The sequence below is a fragment of the Diceros bicornis genome, chromosome 4 (genome assembly GCF_020826845.1).
Source record: "Diceros bicornis minor isolate mBicDic1 chromosome 4, mDicBic1.mat.cur, whole genome shotgun sequence".
NCBI lineage: Eukaryota > Metazoa > Chordata > Mammalia > Perissodactyla > Rhinocerotidae > Diceros > Diceros bicornis.
The window spans coordinates 98,258,569-98,280,310 of record NC_080743.1 but is presented as its reverse complement, the minus strand read 5'-3'; the positions used below and the strand labels follow the sequence as shown (position 1 = coordinate 98,280,310).

General features: G+C 37.3%; 2 protein-coding genes across 5 annotated transcripts in view; one reads left to right on the top strand and one right to left on the bottom strand.

Annotated features, from left to right (window-relative positions):
* The window catches only part of CREG1 (cellular repressor of E1A stimulated genes 1), a 224,592-nt gene that overhangs the window by 16,190 nt on the left and 186,660 nt on the right, over window positions 1-21,742 (bottom strand). The window lies entirely within an intron of this gene.
* Window positions 1-21,742, top strand: part of POU2F1 (POU class 2 homeobox 1) — a 168,919-nt gene that overhangs the window by 80,458 nt on the left and 66,719 nt on the right. For 3 of the 4 annotated variants that reach the window (XM_058540146.1, XM_058540144.1, XM_058540145.1), the window contains exon 2: window positions 15,565-15,630. In XM_058540146.1, coding sequence (XP_058396129.1) covers window positions 15,565-15,630 — 66 coding nt within the window. Of the gene's footprint in view, window positions 1-9,850; window positions 10,063-15,564; window positions 15,631-21,742 lie in introns of those variants that run through there. The other variant, XM_058540147.1, reaches the window with a different exon arrangement.

The following is a 21,742-nucleotide window of genomic DNA, read 5'->3' as shown; positions in this document are numbered from 1 at the left end:
AAGAGGGTGTAGGCAATGAGATACTAAAAATACATTTCATAGTGGCTCATGTCACATGGTTGTTTTATTCCTAGTAGTTCGAGCTCTTAGAGCGCAGAATTGTAATTTATGTGCATTAATCTATACTGTTCAGAAGGAGGCATAATATACATTAGAGTGCCTGGTACCTTTCTGTTTGGAGGAGTCATATGTTAGGACTTCATAAAAGTATAAAATATAAAAGGTAAGATACATTGACAGATTTTATTTTTTTAGTTAAATTCTTTCTAACTAACTGGAGCTTGCAAAGATGATATGAAATGTATTGATACTATCTGACATTATCATAAGATTACCAAGTTGCTTAACTACTCTGAGTATTACTTGCAGCTACTCATCATCCTCTGAGAGGGGAAGGAGTTGGGGCGGCCATGGGGCAGCTAACGTTTATGGAATCCCTACTCTACTGGGCATATGCTGGACACATCCACATATGTGCTTTTGCTTTTAGTATATGTGGAAGTGTAGAAATACAAGAAGTAGAGCAAAGAGAAGAAAGCTTTATATACAAAATTATGCCTTGTTTTTTGTTTGGATGGTCAACTTATTAACCCTCCATATTTTTTCATCATTTGCTTTTGGCAGCGCTAAATGCTGTTGATTGTTTCTAGTGCTTTGAAACACAACTGTAAATAGTGATATTGCTATAGAGTGCTTATGTGGCCAGAAGGCCTCAGGGTTTGGGGTGTGTGTGTATGTGTGTCAGTTTTTAAGTTTTCCGAAGACTGTAGTTAACAATACTGTATTATATACTTAAAATTTTGCTAAGAGGGTAGATCTTATGTTAAGTGCTTTTTTTAATTAAAAAAAGGGAGGGGGGTGGTGAAAGGAAACATTTGGAGGTGATGGGTAAGTTTATGGCTTTGATTTTGGTCTCCTGGGTGTATACTTATCTCCAAATTTATCAAATTGTGTATATTAAGTATGTACAGCTTTTAGTATGTCAATCATACCTCCATAAAATGTTTTTTTCAAAAATTTTCAAAAGAGATAATTTATACTTCTTAAAAAATGTAATTTAAGGATGAAAACATGAGAAAAAAGAAGGAAGAGGAAACCAACTTGTACTTCAGCCATGTTCACATAGTCCTAACATTATTCATACTCTGTTCTTACCATGTATAGTAAAGATGATTTTCTGGCCTGTGGATTGAAAGTCAGTTAAAAAAAATGGAGATATTGGGGCCGGCCCTGTGGCGTAGTGGTTAAGTGCACGCGCTCCCCTGCTGGTGGCCCAGGTTCAGATCCCGGGCGCGCACCGACACACCGCTTGTCAGGCCATACTGTGACGGCGTCCCACATAAAGTGGAGGAAGATGGGCACGGATGTTAGCTCAGGGCCAGTCTTCCTCAACAAGAAGAGGAGGATTGGCATGGATGTTAGCTCAGGGCTGATCTCCCTCGCAAAAAAAAAACCATGGAGATATTGAAGAATGTCACTTAAAATTTTTTATTAAAAAGAAAAATCTTGACAGTAGTATTTATTAAATATCAAGAGATTATAATAATACCATTATCATTTTTATAATTCCTGATTATTTTTGAAATAACATGTTCTCATTTTAATTATAAAAACAACCTTGGAAGACAGCATAATTATCCCCATTTTTCAATGAGACAGTTAAGGTTCAGATGTTATGTTAGTTTCCTAGGGTGCCATAACAAAGTACCACAAACTGGGTGGCTTAAGCAACAGAAATTTATTGTCTCATAGTTCTCAAAGTTAGAAATTTGAGATCAAGGTGTTAGCAGGGTTGATTTCTTCTGAAAGCTCTGAGGGGGAATCTGTTCCATGCTACTCTTCTCCTCTTCCCTCTGTATGTATTTGTCTCTGTGTCCAAATTTCTTTGTTTTATAAGGACAGCAGTAGTATTGGATTGGAGCCCATCCTCATGACCTCATCTTAACTTGCTCATCTGCAAAGACCGTATTTCCAGTAAGGTCATGTTCATAGGTACTGGAGGTTTGACCTTTAAAATCTTTTTGGGGGACACTATTCATAACAGATATTAAGTCCTTTGCTCAAGGTCTCTTTAAGTAGAAAAGTTAGACATATCACATTTTAGTGCCACTAAAATAGTAGTTTTAAAAGAACATGACAAAATACCTATAATACCACACTTAAAATTCATTTTCTAAGATTGTCTTATGTCTGGGTAGACTTTATGTAAAATTAACTGAGTTTCTAAAATATTTAATAGACTTTTTGGTTGTAATAGGTTTCAAGCTCTTTTTATTTGGAGAATAAATAAGTGATATGACACCAACTATGGAAAGTTGTTCAACACTTAGTGCTTAGATCTGAATTCCATTAATGCAGTGTAGATCTTTAAAATGTGGACCCCTCCTCCATATCTTGAGATGTTTATTAGAATACTGTTTAAATTATTCAAAGTGAGCTCTGATGGCAGATTATCTGTGCATTTCATGATTCTGTAAGAATTGTAGCGTTGCCAGTGTTCATCTATGTCCTTTGATTAGAGACATCTGAGGGATGGGGAGAGAAAGACTCCACTAGAATAACAAAAAACACTGTATGGTAGCTTGTTGATATGGGTTTGTTTGTTTGTTTGTTTCTTTTTTTGCTGTTTTTTTCTTTTTATTTAAAATAATTTCAGACTTACGGAAAAGTTGCAAGAATAGTACAAATAAATTTTTCCTGAACTTTTTGAGAGTAAGTCACCGATTTGATGCTCCATCACTCCCAAATACTTGAGTGTATAATTCCTAGAAAGAAGGACATTCTTCTACATAAAACTCAGGAAGTTAACAGTGATATGTTACTATCAGCTAATCCATAGACCCTATTCACATTTTGCTAGTTGTGTCAAAACTGACCTTCATAGCAAAAGAATCCAATCCAGGATCACGCATTACGTTTGGTTGTCATATCTCTTTAGTATTTTTCGTTCTGGAATAGTTCCTTTTTCAATATGGAATAGTTCCTTAGTGTGTCCTTGATTTTCAGGGCTGTGACACTTTGGAAGGATACGTTTCGTAGGCTGTCTTTGAATTTGGGTTTATCTGATAGTTCCTCCTGAATGGATTCGGGTTGTGCGTCTCTGGCAGAAGTATCACAGCAGGAATGTCATGTTCTTGTTTCATCCTTTCAGGTGGTGCACAATTTCGATTTCTCCCTTGACTGGTGATGTTCACTTTGTTCACTTGATTAAGGTGATGTTTACCAGGCTTCTCCAATTGTAAAGTTATACTTCTTCCTTTTGTAGTTAATAAATATTTTGTGGGGAAAATGTAAATTTTTGTTATCGAATTTTCACCCACTAGATTTAGCATCTGTTGTTGTTTATTGGCTGAACTTATTATTACTATGATAGTTTCCAAATGTTGATTTTCTCATTATATTATTCTTTATTTATTATTTGGCATTCTATAGGAAAAACTTTCTCTTCTCCCTGTTTTTAATAGCGGCTTGGACTCATGAATTCCTATGAGTTTCCAAATTGTCCAAAGTTTGGCCAATGGGAGACCCTATAAGCTGGCTTCTGTGTCTTTTTCACATACTCCCACAATTTTTTAAAAGGACTTCCACTAGTAATTTCTTCACCAAAACAGTAAAAGGAAGGAAATAAAAAAATAAAATATAAAATTTCAGCAAAGAAACAGAAAGCACATATCTGATAAAGGATGCTTATTTGCAGTATATAAAGAACTCTCAAAACAAAACCCTAGGGCCGGCCCAGTGGCTTAACGGTTAAGTGCATGTGCTCCGCTGCTGGCGGCCCGGGTTCGGATCCCTGGCGCGCACCCATGTACCGCTTCTCCGGCCATGCTGAGGCCATGTCCCACATACAGCAACTAGAAGGATGTGCAGCTATGACATACAACTATCTACTGGGGCTTTGGGGGGGAAAAAAATAAATAAATAAAATCTTTAAAAAAAAATAAACCCTAAAAAAACAAACAATCCATTAGAAAATGGATATTTTGGGATTTTTAGAAAAATATAAAAGAAAGGAATAGACATGGCACTGAAGAGGATATATAGATGGCAGATAGGCATATAAAAAGATGTTTGGCATCGCTAGCCATAAGGGAAACGCAAACTAAGATCACCATGAGATATCACTACACACCTATTAGAACAGCTAAAATAAAAGGTGATGACAGTACCAAATGCTGGTGTCGATTTGGAGAAACCGGATCTCTCATGCATGTTTGTGGGAATGTAAAAGGGTATAGCCATTCTGGAAAATACTCGGAAATTTCTTTAAATCTAAACATACACTTACCACATGACCCAGCAATCTCACCTCTGTGCATTTATCCCAGAGAAACAAAAATTACGTCCACATAAAAATACATGCATGAATTTGCTTTACATATAGATGAGAGTCCTTTATCAGATATCTGCTTTGCAAATATTTTGTCCCAGTGTGGAGCATGTGATCCTATGTGCATCCTGCATATGAATATTTGTAGCAGCTTTATTTGTAATAACCCCAAACTGGAAACAACTAAAAAGTCCCTTAGTAGATGAATGATTAACAAACTGTGGTACATCCATACCATGGAATGCTGTTCATCAGTAGAAAGAAATAAACTGTTGATACATACAACAACTTGGATAGATCTTAAGGGCGTTATGCTAAGTGAGAAAATGACAACCTCAAATGGTCATATGCTATAGGAGTCCATTTGTATAACATTCTCAAAATGACAAAATTGTAAAAATGGATGGCAGACTGGTGGTTGTCAAGGGTTAGGAATAGCTGGAGGGAGAAGAGTGGATATGCCTGTAATGGAGTAGCGGGAGGGAATTATTTGTGATGAAATAGTTCTGTATTTTGATGCACTGGTGGTTACATGAATCTACACAGGCGACAATAAAATGACATAGAACTATACATACACTTTATACCAAGGTCAGTTTCCTGGATTTGGAAGAGTACTGTAGCTATGTAAGATGTAACTGGTGGGGGAAACTGGGTGAAGGGTACATGGGACCTGTCTACAAATTCCTGTGAATTTCTGTTTCAAAATAGAAAGTTAAAAACAAAAGAGAGGGGTATTACCGTTGCTGTAGGATTTCAGAGAAATACAGATAGTTTCTTGACAACAAGGGGAATGAAGGAAGATCCGAGGTCATAACTTTTGAACCTGTCTTTATAGAATAGGTAGACTTTTCACAAGTTGATACAGAGAGAGGAGATATTTTAGATAGATTGAGAGTTAGTAAATGTTTGTGGAGTGAATGCCACTATACTGTTTAACATTATTAAGACATATTAATAACATCCGATTAGTCTGAAGAACATTTTAATTTGTTGAGTGGAAGAACGTGTCTTTAAATTTTGTATCTCATATAGAACTCTGGGATGCTTCTTACGGTTGAATTGTGACACAAATTCGTGAAGCCTGCGAGTAAGAGAAAAGACACAGATTACCAATATCAGAAATGAAACAGAATAGTTAAGAGGATGGATTGGAATAATCAAAGCGGCATGTGGTTTTAAGTAAAACAAAGACTGTTTTTCATGGATTTAAGAAATGGGATCAGAGAAGAAGTCTCATTCCAGTTGTTAAACTAGGAGGACTCTAATATTAGCCAAGGATGCCAAGACAAATTATAGGCCTGTGGTGAAGCCCTGTAACCACCTATTCTTTTACTCCATGGAATTTTCACACTTCGTAATTACACATTTGGGTGATTGCTTAATATTTCTCTCAACCACTCACTTGTAAGCATTCTGTGGCTCAGCATCGTATCCAAATTCCTGTCCCAGTGCCTGGTTGCACTTGGTAAATACTTGTTGAATGTGATAATGCATGAAATCAGTGACTTAGCAAAACTCTTTCTACTAGAATGAAGAAAAGACAGTTATAGAAGTAAAGAATGATGATAAGAAAGCTGGACAGGTGAGTTGAGTGTAGTGGTAAAACTTTAGTGGGGAGTTATACAAGATTTAAGCTTTTACAACCAGGAAATTCAGGATTGCATTTTGTGGTGATGGTATGTTTACTTAAGGATGCTGAAGTGTTGGATTGAGCAGTGGATGAGCTATGTACACGGGTGTAGAAATGTAAGACAGTGGAGGTTAGGAACAGACCAGAAGCAGGTGCCTTTTAACACTAGCTGCTTTCTGGTGTGATCGCTTTCTCTATGCATCAAGGCACCAATGCTTAAATGACTGATTAGATTAATTGACTTCCCAAGGATTCCTGCTTAAAATATGCTGTCTGATGCCCTCCAGCATGCTGAATGCTCACTCTTTAGTGTGTCTGCTTCTACCAGTGGAGTTGTGTGGTTATCAAGAGTGTTTTACTTGTTTGTGCTCCCAAGCTATTCATGCTGGTTGTACTACTTATTTTAATTACACCATTTAAATAATTATTATATACACCAAGGAAAAGAGAGATGATGTTTCTGTGAAAACTTAAGTTGAATGCTTTGAAAAGATTTGATAAGGGGTAATTACTGAAAAATGCTGTTGAATTAGACTTAAGAGAGCTGTAAAATATTAGGGATAAATTATTCTAAAAGAAGAAAAAATATTCTGCACTCAGGTTGCTTCACGTGTCTTTTAAAAGTCCTTGCCTTACTTTTAAAGCAGTTTTTCAATCTGTGGGTCATGAAGTCAATTTAGTAGGTTGAAATCAGCAATTAAAAAAAAAGAAATAGGGCCGGCCCCGTGGCTTAGCGGTTAAGTGCGCACGTTCCGCTGCTGGCGGCCGGGGTTTGGATCCCGGGACTGCACTGATGCACCGCTGCTGAGGCCGCGTCCCACATGCAGCAGCTAGAAGGATGTGCAGCTATGACAGACAACTATCTACTGGGGCTTTGGGGGAAAAATAAATAAAAAAATAAAATCTTTAAAAAAAAAAAAAAAGAAATATATTAGAACATACCAGAGTACATTATATCTAGGAAGGAGCATTGTTTCATGACACTTTTCTTTCATTTTTTATGTTCATTTTATACATGTGTATACAATGTAAAATGTGAAAATGTGGAGCCAGCCCTGATGGCCTAGTGGTTAAAGTTGGGTGCTCACCGCTTCGGCAACCTGGGCTCGTTTCCCGGTTGTGGAACCACACCACCCATCTGTCAGTTGCCATGCTGTGGCAGCGGCTCACATAGAAGAACTAGGACAGCTTACAACTAGGATATACAGCCGTGCACTGGGGCTTTGGAGAGGGGAAAAAAAAAAGAGAAGAAGATTAGCAACAGATGTTAGCTCAGGGTGAATCTTTCCATGCTCCCCCCACCCCCCCAAAATATGAAAAGCTTGAGAAACAAAGCTGCTGAAGAAATTGAAACTGAAAATACTAGAGTTTGTATTAAGGGTATGATTTATTCAGGGAAGGAGAGGGAACTCAAGTTAGTGGGTCCAACTGAAAGGAAAGGCTGTGGTCCAACATCAGAAGATTGGTGAATTAATGTATATTTATGTGCTTCACATTAAAATGAAATGTTTAAGGTATATAGGTAATGATTTTATGATATTTATTTTAAGTTGACCTTTTTGAGCAGCCAACTACAGATCTCAGTGTCATGGGATAAGAGTTTTGGCTTATTTTATTTTACTTATTTTCCTCTCATGCTTCCTTGTTTTGTCTCCCCTACCCTGCTGCTTTCTTTGCCACTTAATAGCTATGTGACCTAAGAGTCATTCTCTAGGCCTCAGTTTACTTTTTATGAAATAAGATTATCCCTCAGATCTCTTGTCATTTGGCAGTGCTTAATAGCCAAATTGATAAAGTAAATTCTTTCTTGGTATTCGCCCATCTAGATTTTTAGTAAATGAGAAACATTCCATTTAAAAAAATTTTTTAAAGCCCTAAAATCCCCATTTTACATATATACACATATACACGTGATATACAGTGCTTAAGAATAGTGGCAATGCTAATACCCATCACTTCGTTCTGAGTCTAAGAACTGTTCAGATCCTGGAATGTTGTTTTGTATTTGGGCATTAGTAAATTATTTTAGGCTGTATGTGGGAGATAGGTTTTTGGATGAGTTTTTTGTACAATTTACAGTTCTCGAGATACTGAGTATTTTTATTACTGAGCATTTGCTAAAGCAGTGTTAGCAAGTATTTTCTGTAAACAAGCTAGTAGGATGCTGAAGTAATAGTAGATTTTGAAAAAAGGATGAGGATTGAAGGGGATACTGGTGTACGATTGAGACTGCCTATGGGTGAAGCCAGGGGAGCCAATAGATGAAACATCCCACTGTGAGATGGAAGGGAGGTGCTGGGGAAGAGCCGTTGAGACAGACCTTTCCACCCCCTGGACTAAGTATACAGTCAGCCCAGGATAGTGTGTACACACGGCTGTCCATGTGGCCTGGGACCAGGTCGGAGTTTGATGATGTAGGTGGGTAGAGTACAGGCTGCCTCAGTTCACTCACACTCGAAAAGTATGTTTTAAAAAGCTAGTTTGTAATTCAGTCGTCCTTGTTATTGATTGCGTTTCAGATGAGCCCTAGGCTAGCCCGCGAGATCGCGAGTACAACACTATTCTAACACACACAGTGTTAACCGCGAATTCTGGGTCCTGGAAGAGCATTTCTTCCCCTCTTTTAGAGAAAAGGCTCAGTTTTAGGTGTGATTTTGAAATATGTGAATTTTAACTTTGCCCTTTCAGCTCCTTTTTATACTTCCGTACATTACTATTTCCTAATCTTTGCTACCTTGTATGAACCCTGTGCCCCCACCCCATCCCACTAATCCAGGTCTTTTAAACAACATTTATTTTGTAAGAGTATTTATTGTCCACTTTCCCAGTGGAAATAACCATTACTTCACAAATCAGCTCCTAAACAAGATGTTGAAGGACAGCAGTTGAATTGGATTAGTTCATGCTGAAGTGTGAATGACAAAAGAGAACAAAAGAGTGTTCTTTTTAGGTTACATTTCAATCTGATATTTCAGATAGAGGACCAAACGAAGTGAACATTTGAGACTTGTGGGAAAAACTGTCTGTTCCCTTCCTGTAGATCTAACTGTGCCGTGGTTGGGGGAGTACAGGGGAGAGAGGGTGGCCATCCCTCCACCCATCCATCTCTCAAGGCCTAGACAACCATCTAGTATTTAAACCTGCACTCTAGAATATGCCAAGTACCTAGATCAAGAGTGGCAGAAAGGGAGTTTTCTTGTCCTTCCCATTGTAACAAAGTCAGCTGCCTGGGTGAGGCTTCCCCTCAACCCCCATAGCTGCATCTCATCTCAGGGCTGCCCTCTTCTTTTGTCCCTCTCCTCCCTCCTCCTGGAGTGACGGTGTTGAGTTTTGCAGTTGGGGTGGGGGGTGGCAGGGATAGTAGCCTATGTGAGGTGGTGAGCTATAGGCCCCCTGCTGTGCAGGGTCCTGTGGAACTCGCATGGCCTGGGGGGCTGGGGGGTGGTAGTTATTACACTACCAAGGTCCTGCCTCTGCAAGATACCTTCCAGCAAACACTCCTTAGTTGGCAGTGATTGTATGGCTTGTAGCTCCAAGGACATCCTTAGCTGATGTATAGAAGACCACAATGGCATAAGAAAGGTAGGTTAAAGGTGTTGCTGCATACAGTGCAAAAAGGTAGATGGAGGTACAAAAAGGCAGATGGTGAGTTGCAGAGATATTCTGTAATAAGTGCAGACAGTAAATATAAAATTTTACGAAGGCTTAAGAGAAAGGAAAGAAAGATTTACTGATAGCTATTATAGTCTAGTCACATTCATCATTGCTTCTCATCTTTTCCCACCAAGTAGAACTTGAATAGTCCAACACATTCCACCTTTGAATTTTGTATTATGTTCTATAATATATTCTTGCTTGTTTTAATACAAAGTGTTGTGAATTATTATTGAATAGAATTGATGCTCCTGCAAGATGTACCATGTTTATCCTGTATCTTGATGTCTGCCCTGGCACCACCACCTCGTGCTCCAGTCTGTGATCTAGTCTGAGAAGCATGAGCCCATTTATCCTCACAGCAACGTCATGAAAAGGATATTATCATTTTACAGATGAGAAAATTAAAGTTCAAAGAGGGAAGGAACTTAAACAAATCTCACAGGTACTGAATGGCAGTGTTAAATTTCTCCCGCAAACCCTCTCCTCAAATACATTTTGTGATTCTTTAAAACATAGAAAAACTAGCAATTTAAATAGAGTGCAGATCTAAAAGTTAAGAAAAGTTTTTGGTTCTGTCCCTAGCTAAGTTATTGACTTGCAAGGAAATCTTTTTAAAGGTCCCCTATAAAAATGTTGTCTTTCATTTCTTCATATGCATGTTGAGTTTAATTTCAGCCTTAATGTTGGGGAAAGGTACATGCATATGTTTAAAAATCAGACCCTTTGGTATGCCTGAAGACCACTTCTAAATAAAAGCAGGTATTAATGGGATAATACCCTTGAGAACTCTCCTCAAACCTAGTGCACTCTTCTGTGTATCAGTACACACTTGACCTTTTTTTTTTTTTTTTGTGAGGAGATCAGCCCTGTGCTAACATTTGCCAATCCTCCTGTTTTTTTTTGCTGAGGAAGACTGGCCCTGGGCTAACATCCGTGCCCATCTTCCTCCACTTTATATGGGACGCCGCCACAGCGTGGCCTGCCAAGTGGTGCGTCGGTGCGCGCCCGGGATCTGAACCGGCAAACCCCGGGCTGCCGCAGCGGAGCGCGCGCATTTAACTGCTTGTGCCACCGGGCCGGCCCCACACACTTGACTTTTAAACACAAAATCTTTGTCACCAATTATTGGTCTCCTCACTACCCTGAAAACAAGCCATTTTAGTCTGCTGCTTTGTTCAATTCCCTAAATAATGCCTGCCAGCTCCCTAAATAAGGTATAATAGCCAAGAGCTTAGATTTTTATGTCAGCAAAATCCAGTTTTAAATCCTGACTCCAGATTATTAGTGTGACATTGGGTAGAGCTCTCTGTGCCTCAGTTTCTTTATTTTTAAAAAGGAAGTACTAATGCTTACTTTACGGGGTTTTTATAAATCTTCTGAATTGTCTATGATGATTAGAATGGAATGTTGTCTTATTGTAATGCCTAAAAAGTTTTGGGTTGATGTTTTACCTTGTAAATTCACTTTAAATTGGCTAAACATATTGTTTAGTAAGGATTATATATATATATATATATATATATATATATTCATAAATTTCATATATGTAGTCATATCTATTAAGTGAAATTTACTTGAAAATACTATGTAATTCCACAATTTGCATGGGCTATTTTTTGACAATTGATATTGTGAGTAACAAACTGTCTTTCTACTTTGGGTTGATTTTGATGGGAGAAGGATGCTGCATAATATGTGGCATTCAACTAATCTGTTAATTTGGTAGGATAAAGAGATTTGTAGATAATGGATTTCCGTACTCTTGCAGATAATTTTATAGATCCTGCACTGCTTCTGGGTGTATACGGTAGCTGTGTTTTAAAGCAGGACTCTCCTCTGACAGTGTATGTTAATATTTGGAAAATTCCCTATCAGTAGGCTAGCACCATCTTGACAGCCCTGTGTTCTGCTTCTACCTTGCTAATTGTTTCCTTGGGATTATTTCGATTGTGTAGAAAGCTTTTTGCAAATCCTCTTATTACTGAAGTCATTGTTGCCAGCAGGAATAAGATTAAAGGTGCTTAAGTCTGTAGAGTTGTTTCTAATTTGTACGTGTCATTTCAGTGGCATTTTAACAGAACTCTGTCTCCTGTCCCTCCTTTCTCCCCCAGTACTATCTCAAGTTAGGTCCGAAAAGCCAGGCCATTGGAAGAAATCTCATTTTATCCTCCTAATTATTATGCTGGCACTCAGGAGATAATTTTTCCCTTCATGCACTGCCAATTAATATGCAAATGGACTGATAAATATTTATACAATGATTTAAATTATGCAGGGAGTGCTTTCAGTGTATTCTGTAAATGAATTGTTCATGGACTTCAAAGTGCTGGCTGCTGTGCTAACGAGGAGAGATTTGCATAAGGCCCTAATCACGCGCATACTGATTAAGCTTCATTATGGAAACTGCCAGCTGCAATCTTTGTTTCTATTTTATTACAAAAAGGGGAACTTTTCATGCTTCAGTTGCCTTGACAATGTCAGTCCTAGCTGGTAGGAGAGACTAAAACTCCTCTGAGCAACTGAAGTTTCCTTATTCATTTGAAGATTGCTATGGGGTAACTGAAGTTGTATTTTGCTTCTCCCCCTAATCCACTTTCCACCTCCCACCTTTGTTCTCTTAAGAACATAGTGTAGATTTATTAGAAGTAGTAGTACCTTCTTTCCCCCACCCCAAACCGCTACCTGTTTCTTCCTTGCTTTGGACTGTCTGAACCTCTAGAAGATTTCACAGCAATGCTGGACTGCAGTGACTATGTTCTAGGTGGGTACCAGCACAGTTGTTTCTTACAAGCTTTAATATGGAAATAGCGTGTGTGGGGTTGACTATGCATAAATGCTTAATCGCACATGCAACCAACTCAGGGAGGGGGAGAGGTGGATTGAGCAGGGAAGGAGCCAAGCATTTGCAAAGCACAAGCATACTTAAATTTGCAGTAGGGCCCTCCCTTCCGCTAGCTCTTCTGGTTCAGCGGATATTTTCAGTAAATAGTGTGGATTTAGAGTTCAACTTGAATGGAGGACATTTTTGCTTTTTGGAAATTTCTGTTGAGAGCATTTCATGTAGTTCTTAAAACACTCTAAACCTGAAACAAGGTCTAAAGTGTACCTAAATAATATGTACATATTAATAAAAATGTTTTGCATACTTAATGTGAATGTCTTACTTACATAAAAACCAAAAGTGCTTAGTGAAAAATAAGGTGGAGCCAGAGTGCAGGATTGTTTCCATAAATACTAACGCAGAGGGTAGTTCAGTGGTTACTGCAATAGGACTCTTAACAATTTCTCGATTTTAGAAACTATTAAATGTTTTCAAATTTTGGCTAATCTTAGCCTTTTTTATTTTTAAAAATCAACTTCTGTTCTTCAGAAAACAATTTTAAGTGCTGGAAAACCTACTTTTAGGGTTTTTCCTATAGAACAACAAGCCTTTTGGGGAGGGGGATGTCTGGCTTGAATATATAAACTGTCTTTGATGTCTGAAATTTAAAATAGACTAAGGCATTTTGGTTTTAGACATATGATGGCTCATGGTGGCCATGTTTTGTGTTGAGTTTGGTCTTTGTGCAAAATTGTTGAAAGCCCTTTAGGTTTCTCTGGTCTCCTTGAGAGTCAGATGATATGAACTCTAGGACTTTGATATCTTATGTTTAAAATCTTTGCAAAGGATTTATTTTCCTCCTTGAAAAATTGAAGCTGCCCCATCACCTTCACAGTGGCCAATGATAAAATAAAATGACAGTTCTGAAAAGGTATGAATTCTTAGGCAGACGGCCTGGCCTAAATCCAAGGTAGTAGTAATATCTGTACAGCGTGGTAAAAACCATGATTAAAAGAGGGAATGACTAAAACAGAAAACTAACATCAAGATTCGTTATATACAGTCAGCTCGATGTGCCCAGAGATAAAAAACTTCAAATATCGAAAAAGAATTACTTGTGTTTACTCTTTTACATTTACTAGGTTGGGAACTCAAGAAAGAAAAGGAAAATACCTTTTTGAAATATTTTTAGCATTATATTTTAGAATAAGATATTATATCTCCATTATTTTCAGTTTACAGTAAATATTATTTATTTCTTGTAGTTGCACAGTTAATCAGAATTTTATTATTTTTTATATATTTATTTTTTGTGTGAAGTAATTTTGTTAAATGTCTTTGAAGCTCTTGACAATTCAATAGAAAATCCTTAAAAGATTCACGTAAAATACTTGTGGCATAATCTTTAGTTTATAGTTATGGAAATTAGGACATGAATTATACAAGGTCAGGCTCATGACTTAAGAATTATGCCTACTTCTTTGTTTTTATGTTATGTAGAAACATTGTTACTTTTTATGAATGTTAAGTGGTTCATCATTTTTCCCACTTTTAAAATTCATTCTAAAGGAAGCCTTGAACATGTATATGCTTAATGGTATATTCTATTATATTTGCTGTGATCTTTTTTGACTTTCATAAGATTTTGGTTAAGTCATTTAGAAAGCTAATTTTCACTAAGTTGTACACCTGTTCCTTTCAAACCTTAATGTTCTTACAGCTGATATTTAAATTTTTCTGGACAGTAGGGGAAGGAAGCTATAGAACTACCCTCGTTTATGACCACAGACATACGAATTTGAACCCTTTGAACATCTGAAGAGCAAACCAAAGATAGGATAGAACTACCTAGGCCCAATAAGACAAGCATCTGTTTCAAAAACTATATTAGAAAGCTTCCGGGTTGGAAATGAAATTTATGGGAGAAAGACTTCTGATTCTTTCTCATCACTTATGAGTACAGATAATGCAACTATGGACAGCATGATTGAGACTTCTAATGATTGTTTTGATTTCCTAGTTAAATGTTTAAGCAGATGACAAAATATGCTCTTCAGTCAAAAAATCAAATATAATTTAAGTATTCTCTACTAATAATTATAGTTAAATGGTTCTTAAGCTGCTGGAGGAAAAGGCAGAACTTGCTTGATATCAAGTAAACTTGTTTGATTATAAGTATACTAAGTTTGAGTTTACAGTAGAAGTAGAATAAGATATATATTAAATGTACATGTAGTTTTTATCCTTTTGAAGAGGCAGAAGAAAAGCAGAGTTGTTCTTGTCTCTTCTCTTATATATCTTCTGGGATACCTAATATTGCTTGATGAAAACTTTGTACTGTGAAAACCTTCATTAAACAGATAACCCTAAAGAGATGAACCCCCATCAGCAGGTTCATTTGGGATATCAAGGGTAGTATAATTTGTAAGTGGGTGTGGTTGTGATTCAGTTTTGAAATTATTAGATACATCCGTTATGCCTTATGGTACAACTTTTTGTACTGGTTTATGATTGAAGTATGAATTTGACGTATTCTCACTTTAACACGTATGTAGTGTGTTTGTAGGGGTGGGGAATAAATAATAGAGATATTTTTCTTAGACATGTTTTTTTTTTTTTCATTCTGTTAGGTTAAATTACTGTCCAGTCTATTATCAAGATTACTGATAGATTGTTTTGGTTATAATTAGCAAATACCTTTGCTTATGGAAAAAGAACTCTATTTGGGAGTAACGTGTTTTACTTTGCGTGGTGCTTCCGCCCCAGCTTTGTTTCTTTAACATATTTTATGCTTCGCAGTACAAAGTGTTTACTTTTTTTCATATCAGACCCTCTATTATAATTTTTTTCAGGTTAGAGTTTTGTTATCTTTCTTGGAGGAATCTTAAAATTCTTTAGAAAGACAGTTTATTTGTGGATCACTGCAGGGTTAAAGGAATCCTGAATTTCTTTCAGATGAACTCCTATTACAGTTTCCAATGTCTTAGCGTTGACACTGTCTCTCCTTGTGCTGAAAGATTGTGACATTAGTCAATATTTTTAACCCTTTCCTTGCCACAATTTCGCCTCCCTAACCACGTCCCCCATTTTTAAAAAACCTTATTCACCTTTGATTTATTGCAGACTCAAGAATGAACAATCCATCAGAAACCAGTAAACCATCTATGGAGAGTGGAGATGGCAGCACAGGTAAGAGGTCATTCTCAGATCCAGCTTTTTAATTAGATCTAATAGAGCTAAAAGAAGAAACTTGCCATTTAACTGTGACTCATATTTGGCAAATAAAGACCAATTTGAGTATTAAGTTGTCAAATATAATTTAGTGCTTGCAGGAGCTGGGATCGTGTTTGCTTAAGATTAACTTCTGCTGATTGTTTCATCTTTTTGCTACTGTCTATCAGAGAAACTACAAAGTAGTTGAGAGAATAGTCCTTTGCATCAGATAGTTCTGGGTATGAATTAGGGATTTGCCACTTACTAGCTGTATGACTTGAGGCAGTTTCCCCGATCTCTTTGAGACTTAATTTATTCACCTATAAAATGGGGATGATATATTTCATAGGTCACTGTGAGTATTAAAGGAAACGTGTTAAACACAGTGCCAGCCACACCCTAACCATTCAGTAAAAAGTTGCTCTTGTTACAGGTGTTACTCAAAATAGTAAATCTTATCCACCCCACCACATTCAGTATAAATTATATTGAAGTTATGACAGTGTCAGTAGATAGTTAAAAACACACACTTAATTCTGATATATCTTTTTATTTGGTAATTTTTTAAAAAATGTACACTTGATTAAACCCTTTATCAGGAGAAAATTAATATCATATAAATGAGAAAACTGAGGCCCCGTGAGTGAAAGGTAAGTCCGTAAACGGTAGATTGTCTCCACAGCCCGTACACTTAATTCAGTACCTTGCTCAGAAGACATGTGACTGTGTCTTTATCGTCTGCCAGAGATGGCACAGGGACTTCCCCGGTTTCTGGTAAAGGCATAAATTAAAATACTTAACTATGTAAGAAAGGAATTAAGCGCAGGGATACACAGAAAGCAATAGTTTCTTAAGTAAACTAGATTTTTTACTTGTAGAGAAGGTTGCCCCTTTGACCCCCATTTTAAAAATGCCTACTATGGGTGATGGTAAGAATGAGAGTCAGTCTTGGAAACTGCCTTTGTTTTCCACCCTTGCTGCCCTTTTAGTTTGAGGTAGATGAGTTGAACCAGTATAGCAGCTTCCTGCCTACGTATCTTTCCCTCTAAACTGTTCTGTACCTGGAGATACTTGTTAATCTTTTAATCTCTAAAGTATACCTGCCTCTTTTTGTGAAACTGAGCTGTGGGGCTTCCTGTTCTGTTTAACATGTCTCTCAAATTACTCTAACTGAGGCTGGCCAGGTAGACTGTTGTGGTACCTCCTGAGAAGGGAAAGGGCAGCATTCTATTCTGTCTGAATTGTCAGCCACAATCTCCTTTCTGTTGTTTCACTGTCCCCTCTTTGGGCCCCAACTGGCATTATTTTGCTGCAGATCCATCTGCCAGTGCTTTGGCCACCTCGTGTAGGTGTGGGACTTGTTTGCAGAGAGACACAGGGCAGTTGATCCCATGAAGACGCTAGGGAAGAGTGTGCAGGGCACCCGTGCCTAAAGAACGGCTTCACAGAAGAGGCATATATTTCTAAGGGAAGAGACACAGACTCACAGAATGATTGGAAAACACTGAAAATGTCCACTGCATCGGACAGCTTGGGAATCCACCACTAAATTAGAAGTTTTAGTAGCAACCATTTATTGAGCGCCTGCATTTAATAAAACCCCAGTGTCATGTTTTTAAGAATCTTAAGCACTGGTATACATTACCTGATTTTAATTTGAGTTCTTATGACAACCCTGCAAGTTAGGTATTATTATTTCAAGGAATAGGAAACTGAGACACATAACCAGCCAGGAAATAAAGGCAGAATCAGAATTTACACCCTGCATTTGGTTTCTCCCATAAACTGCAGTAAAATAAAACTGAAAATTTAAGCAATGCTTTGTATATCTTCAGGTCTAAAACCATTTACGGAGCTATATAAGATCAATTCTAGCTGCAGCACTTGCTGAAACAGTCTTATGAATTTCTTGCCCTGTTTTAATGTGGAATGCATGGCAAACTCATTCCCACCATAGTATCATGCTGAGCAGTATCAATTTAGATATTGTACTGTTTAGTGTCTTTAAAATTCTGATTTTGTGGCTAAGAACTGGTGCTTTTCTTAGATTTCTTTACTTCCATCACCAGCAGTACAAGTTGATTTTCTCTTTTCCCTACAAATAGAGAAAATTTTTATTGCTTTTTCACAAGAGTTACTGCTAATGTAGTAATGCATAGAAGCTGGATCAGATACGCAATGATCAGCCATCCTGACTCTGGAGTGTGGCAGCTCACTTCCTGTGTGTCGACTGCAACATCTGTTGCCTCTGTAGCATTTCCAATGACTTCCATGTCATGGACCTTTACATTCACTTGAGGATCGCTGAAACCTTGAATGTCAATTTCTTAAATGTTAAGGGTCTGTGACTATGTTCTTAGCACCTCCCACTGATGTCAGTTTGTTAGCGTAGGAATATAAAAATATATTGAGTTCCACTTTGCATATTAAATTACTATGTTCAATACATTAGGTATAAAATTACAGTTTATACAGATAATTACATGCTTACAAAGTGATTTTTATTTAAAAATATAACAAACCTGAAGATTGTTTAATTGTAAAATAAATATATAGGTTCTTAGTTTTTGCTGGTTTACGAATAACAAGTAAAATTTTCAGTGGAAAGAACCCTTAGCATTATAATAAATAAAACTGAAGTCTCACATCTCGCATTTTCTGGATTTGGAATACTTTTGTGTAGATTACTACAATTTTAAACATCTCAGGAAAAAATGTGTGACATTTTAAGAAGAATGATATTATAAAATTATTTAAGATTGTGTTGATATGTTACTTCTTTGCCTTTGTCCTGCCAGAGCAATTTATTTAAGTTGAGCAGCTAAATCTGACAATGCGCTTTTGTCAATCCTTGTATGTTCACAGAAAATCGATAGTTTAGGTTTGTTAATTCATTTATTCAATAAGTGCCTGTCGGGGCCGGCCCGGTGGCGCAGCAGTTAAGTGTGCACACTCTGCTGTGGCAGCCCAGGGTTCGCAGGTTCGGATCCTGGGCGCGCACCGCCGCACTGCTTGTCAAGCCATGCTGTGGCGGCGTCCCAGATAAAGTAGAGGAAGATGGGCACAGATGTTAGCCCAGGGCCAGTCTTCCTCAGCAAAAAGAGGAAGATGGGCATCGGATGTTAGCTCAGGGCTAGTCCTTCTCACCAAAAAAATAAAAATAAGTGCCTGTCCTATATGTAAAATATTGTACTTGGTGTTATTAAGATTCCAGTGCAAGCAGGTGAGATACTCTCAGTCTTTGAGAAATTAAAGCAGTCCATTAAGTGATAAGACCGATACACAGATAACAGGTTCAGGATAGATTGTGGTAATTCAAGAGAAGGTATAGAAAAGTGCCATAGTGATATTTCTTTGAGGAAATTTGAATGTTTATAGGCCAGGTGGAAGGAACCGCCAGAGAGAGAGATTGAAGGAAGAAAAAGAATTGATGGAACCAAGGTAGGGGAGAAGGGCTAGGGTCAGAAGTACAGAATGGAGGGTTAACTTTGAAAATGGGAAAAGATATACCCCTTTTTCTAAAATTGAAGAGAAGAAGGTTAAACAATGATAGAAAATTGAGGTGGAAAGGAGAAGGAAAATAAGGAATAATTCACATTAGATTGCTTCATTTTTCTCATTTCTCATTTAAGTTGTTGAGGTGGTCATCTGAGAGGAAGGCAGGTGTAATAGTAATAATAATGGCAGCAGTTCCCACTTGTTGAACTCTTCTTACAATATACGCATGGCTAGCCGCTTTGTTATATGCTTTATGTCGTAATTGTGGAAATACTTCTGTAAGGTAAGTAGTGTTATGTCTGTTTTACAGATAAGGGGACTGAATTCATAATTGTTTAGTAATTTGTGATGGCAAAGACTGTGAGCTTTTCATTACCTTTCGTTATCTCACACTGCCTGAAAGATGAATGAAGTGGATTTGGGGGTTTGAGTAGAGTGAATGAGTTTTGACATAGTTACCTTTAAGGAATTTATTAAAATAAATAAAAAGGATTAATAAGCTTTTCGAGAGTCAGACTCAGATTAAAGAAAACAAATTTGTAGCTTATCTAGCCAATGAGGTTATATGAGCTTTCCGTAGCCTAGCTCAAGAAGTGCGAGATCAGGAGTGAGGAAAATGGAAGATGAGATGATTTTGCCAAAATAATATCTTCTCAACAAAATATCCATCTAGATAAGAGGGAGTAGTAATGATATTTCTTGTAACATAGTTTTTTGCACAAGGATGCTGTGGAGGATGCTTCCCTCAGGGGAAGCAGTAACTCTCCATTTCTTCCTCCTTCCAGCCCTTGGAAACCTCTAATCTATGTTCTGTCTCTATGAATTTGCCTATTCTAGATACTTTATGTAAGTGGAATCATACCGTATTTGTCCTTTGTGTCTGACTTGTTTTACTTAGTATATTTTCAGGGTTCATCTGTGTTATGTATAGCTGAATAATATTCCATTTATGAATATGCCACATTTTGTTTATCTGATCATCTGTTGATGGACGCTTGGGTTGTTTCCACCTTTTAGCTGTTGTGAATAATACTGCAGTGAACATTGGTGCATAAGATCTTAGAGTCCCTGTTTTCACTTCTTTAGGGTATATAACTAGTAGTGAATTGCTGGATAAAACAACACAAATTTATTATCTTACAGTTCCAGTGGTCAGAAGTCCTAAAATTAGAGTGTTGGAAGGGCTGCATCCCTTCTGGAGGCTCTATGGAGAATCCATTTCCTTCCCTTTTCTAGCTTCTATAGGCCACCGCATTTCTTGGTTTATGGCTTCTTCCTCCATCTTCAAAGCCAGAAGTATAGTGTCCTCAAATCTGTCTGTCTCTCTCTCTGACCTCTGCTTCCATCATCTGACTCTCCTGCCTCCCTATTTCTCTTATAAGGACCATTGTGATTACACTGGGTCCACTCAGATAATTGAGGGTAACCTCCCCATCTTAAGACCCTTAAAACTTAATCAGATCTACAAAATCCATTTTGCCATGTAAGCAGCTTCTGGGGATTAGGTTGTAGACATCTTTGAGTGGCCATTGTTCTGCCTACCACAGTAGTTTATCCTAAATTAAATCTGATCAGCTGTATTATAGATGGCAGTTGGAAAAGTAAAGAAGTTGTATAAAGTTTTATAAAGGTTGGCAGGAAAAACCAAAGTTGTTTTTTTTTTTATGTAAATAAGTGTGGGACAAATTTTAAAGCCTTGCTTCTTTTAATCAGAGGGCAGACTTATTTCATCAGTACTCCTGACAAATGGTCATCTACCCGGTGCCTGGGCTCATCCACTGACAGGGACCAGTAGTTTTTGATACATCCTATTCCATTGTTGTACAACTCTGTTATCTATATTCTTTTGAATTCTGCCCTTAGGAGTAACACAGATCAAAATGATTTTCCTCATCTTTTAAAAAATGAAAGCTCTTCTGGAAGTCATTGCACTATTGTAAGTCTTCTCCATTTATTTGACATTTATTATAAAATGATTTTTTATCAAGTAATAATTTATTATATCATAATTTACTATAAAGCAATCATTTATAATATTATAATAGTGGCTATCATTAAGTATTTACTAGATGTGTTAAACACTTTGTATAGATTATCTCATTTAACCCTTATAACAGCCATATGAGGCACTGTTTTCCTCTTTTATAGATCGGAGAATTGAGGCTCCGAGATGTTTAGTCACTTGACAAAGGTCACACATCTCTATAAAAGTGAGCAATGCCATTCTCTTATCCTTTGAGTTATGGTCCTTATGTTTTGTCTCCAATGTGCAAGATACTGTACTGTACTCAGGAGAATCACTAAAGTTGAATAAAATATTGATTTTGTTCTCAAGAAATTTGTCTGATAGAGAAAATATGTATGAAAATGTAGTAGAAGATTCATAAGAAGTATACAGGAGTCCATGAGAATTGAGTGTGGGGAAAAATTGTTTCTAGCTGGGAGGATGAGGGACGGCTTTGAAGAAGATGGAGCTTAAACTGGACCTTGAAGGCCGGGAAGGATTTAAATATGATGATGGTGGGCAGTATATGTTCAACAGGAAGAAACAGTAAAAGCTAAGATGGGAGGAAGAAATCTGTCCTAAAGG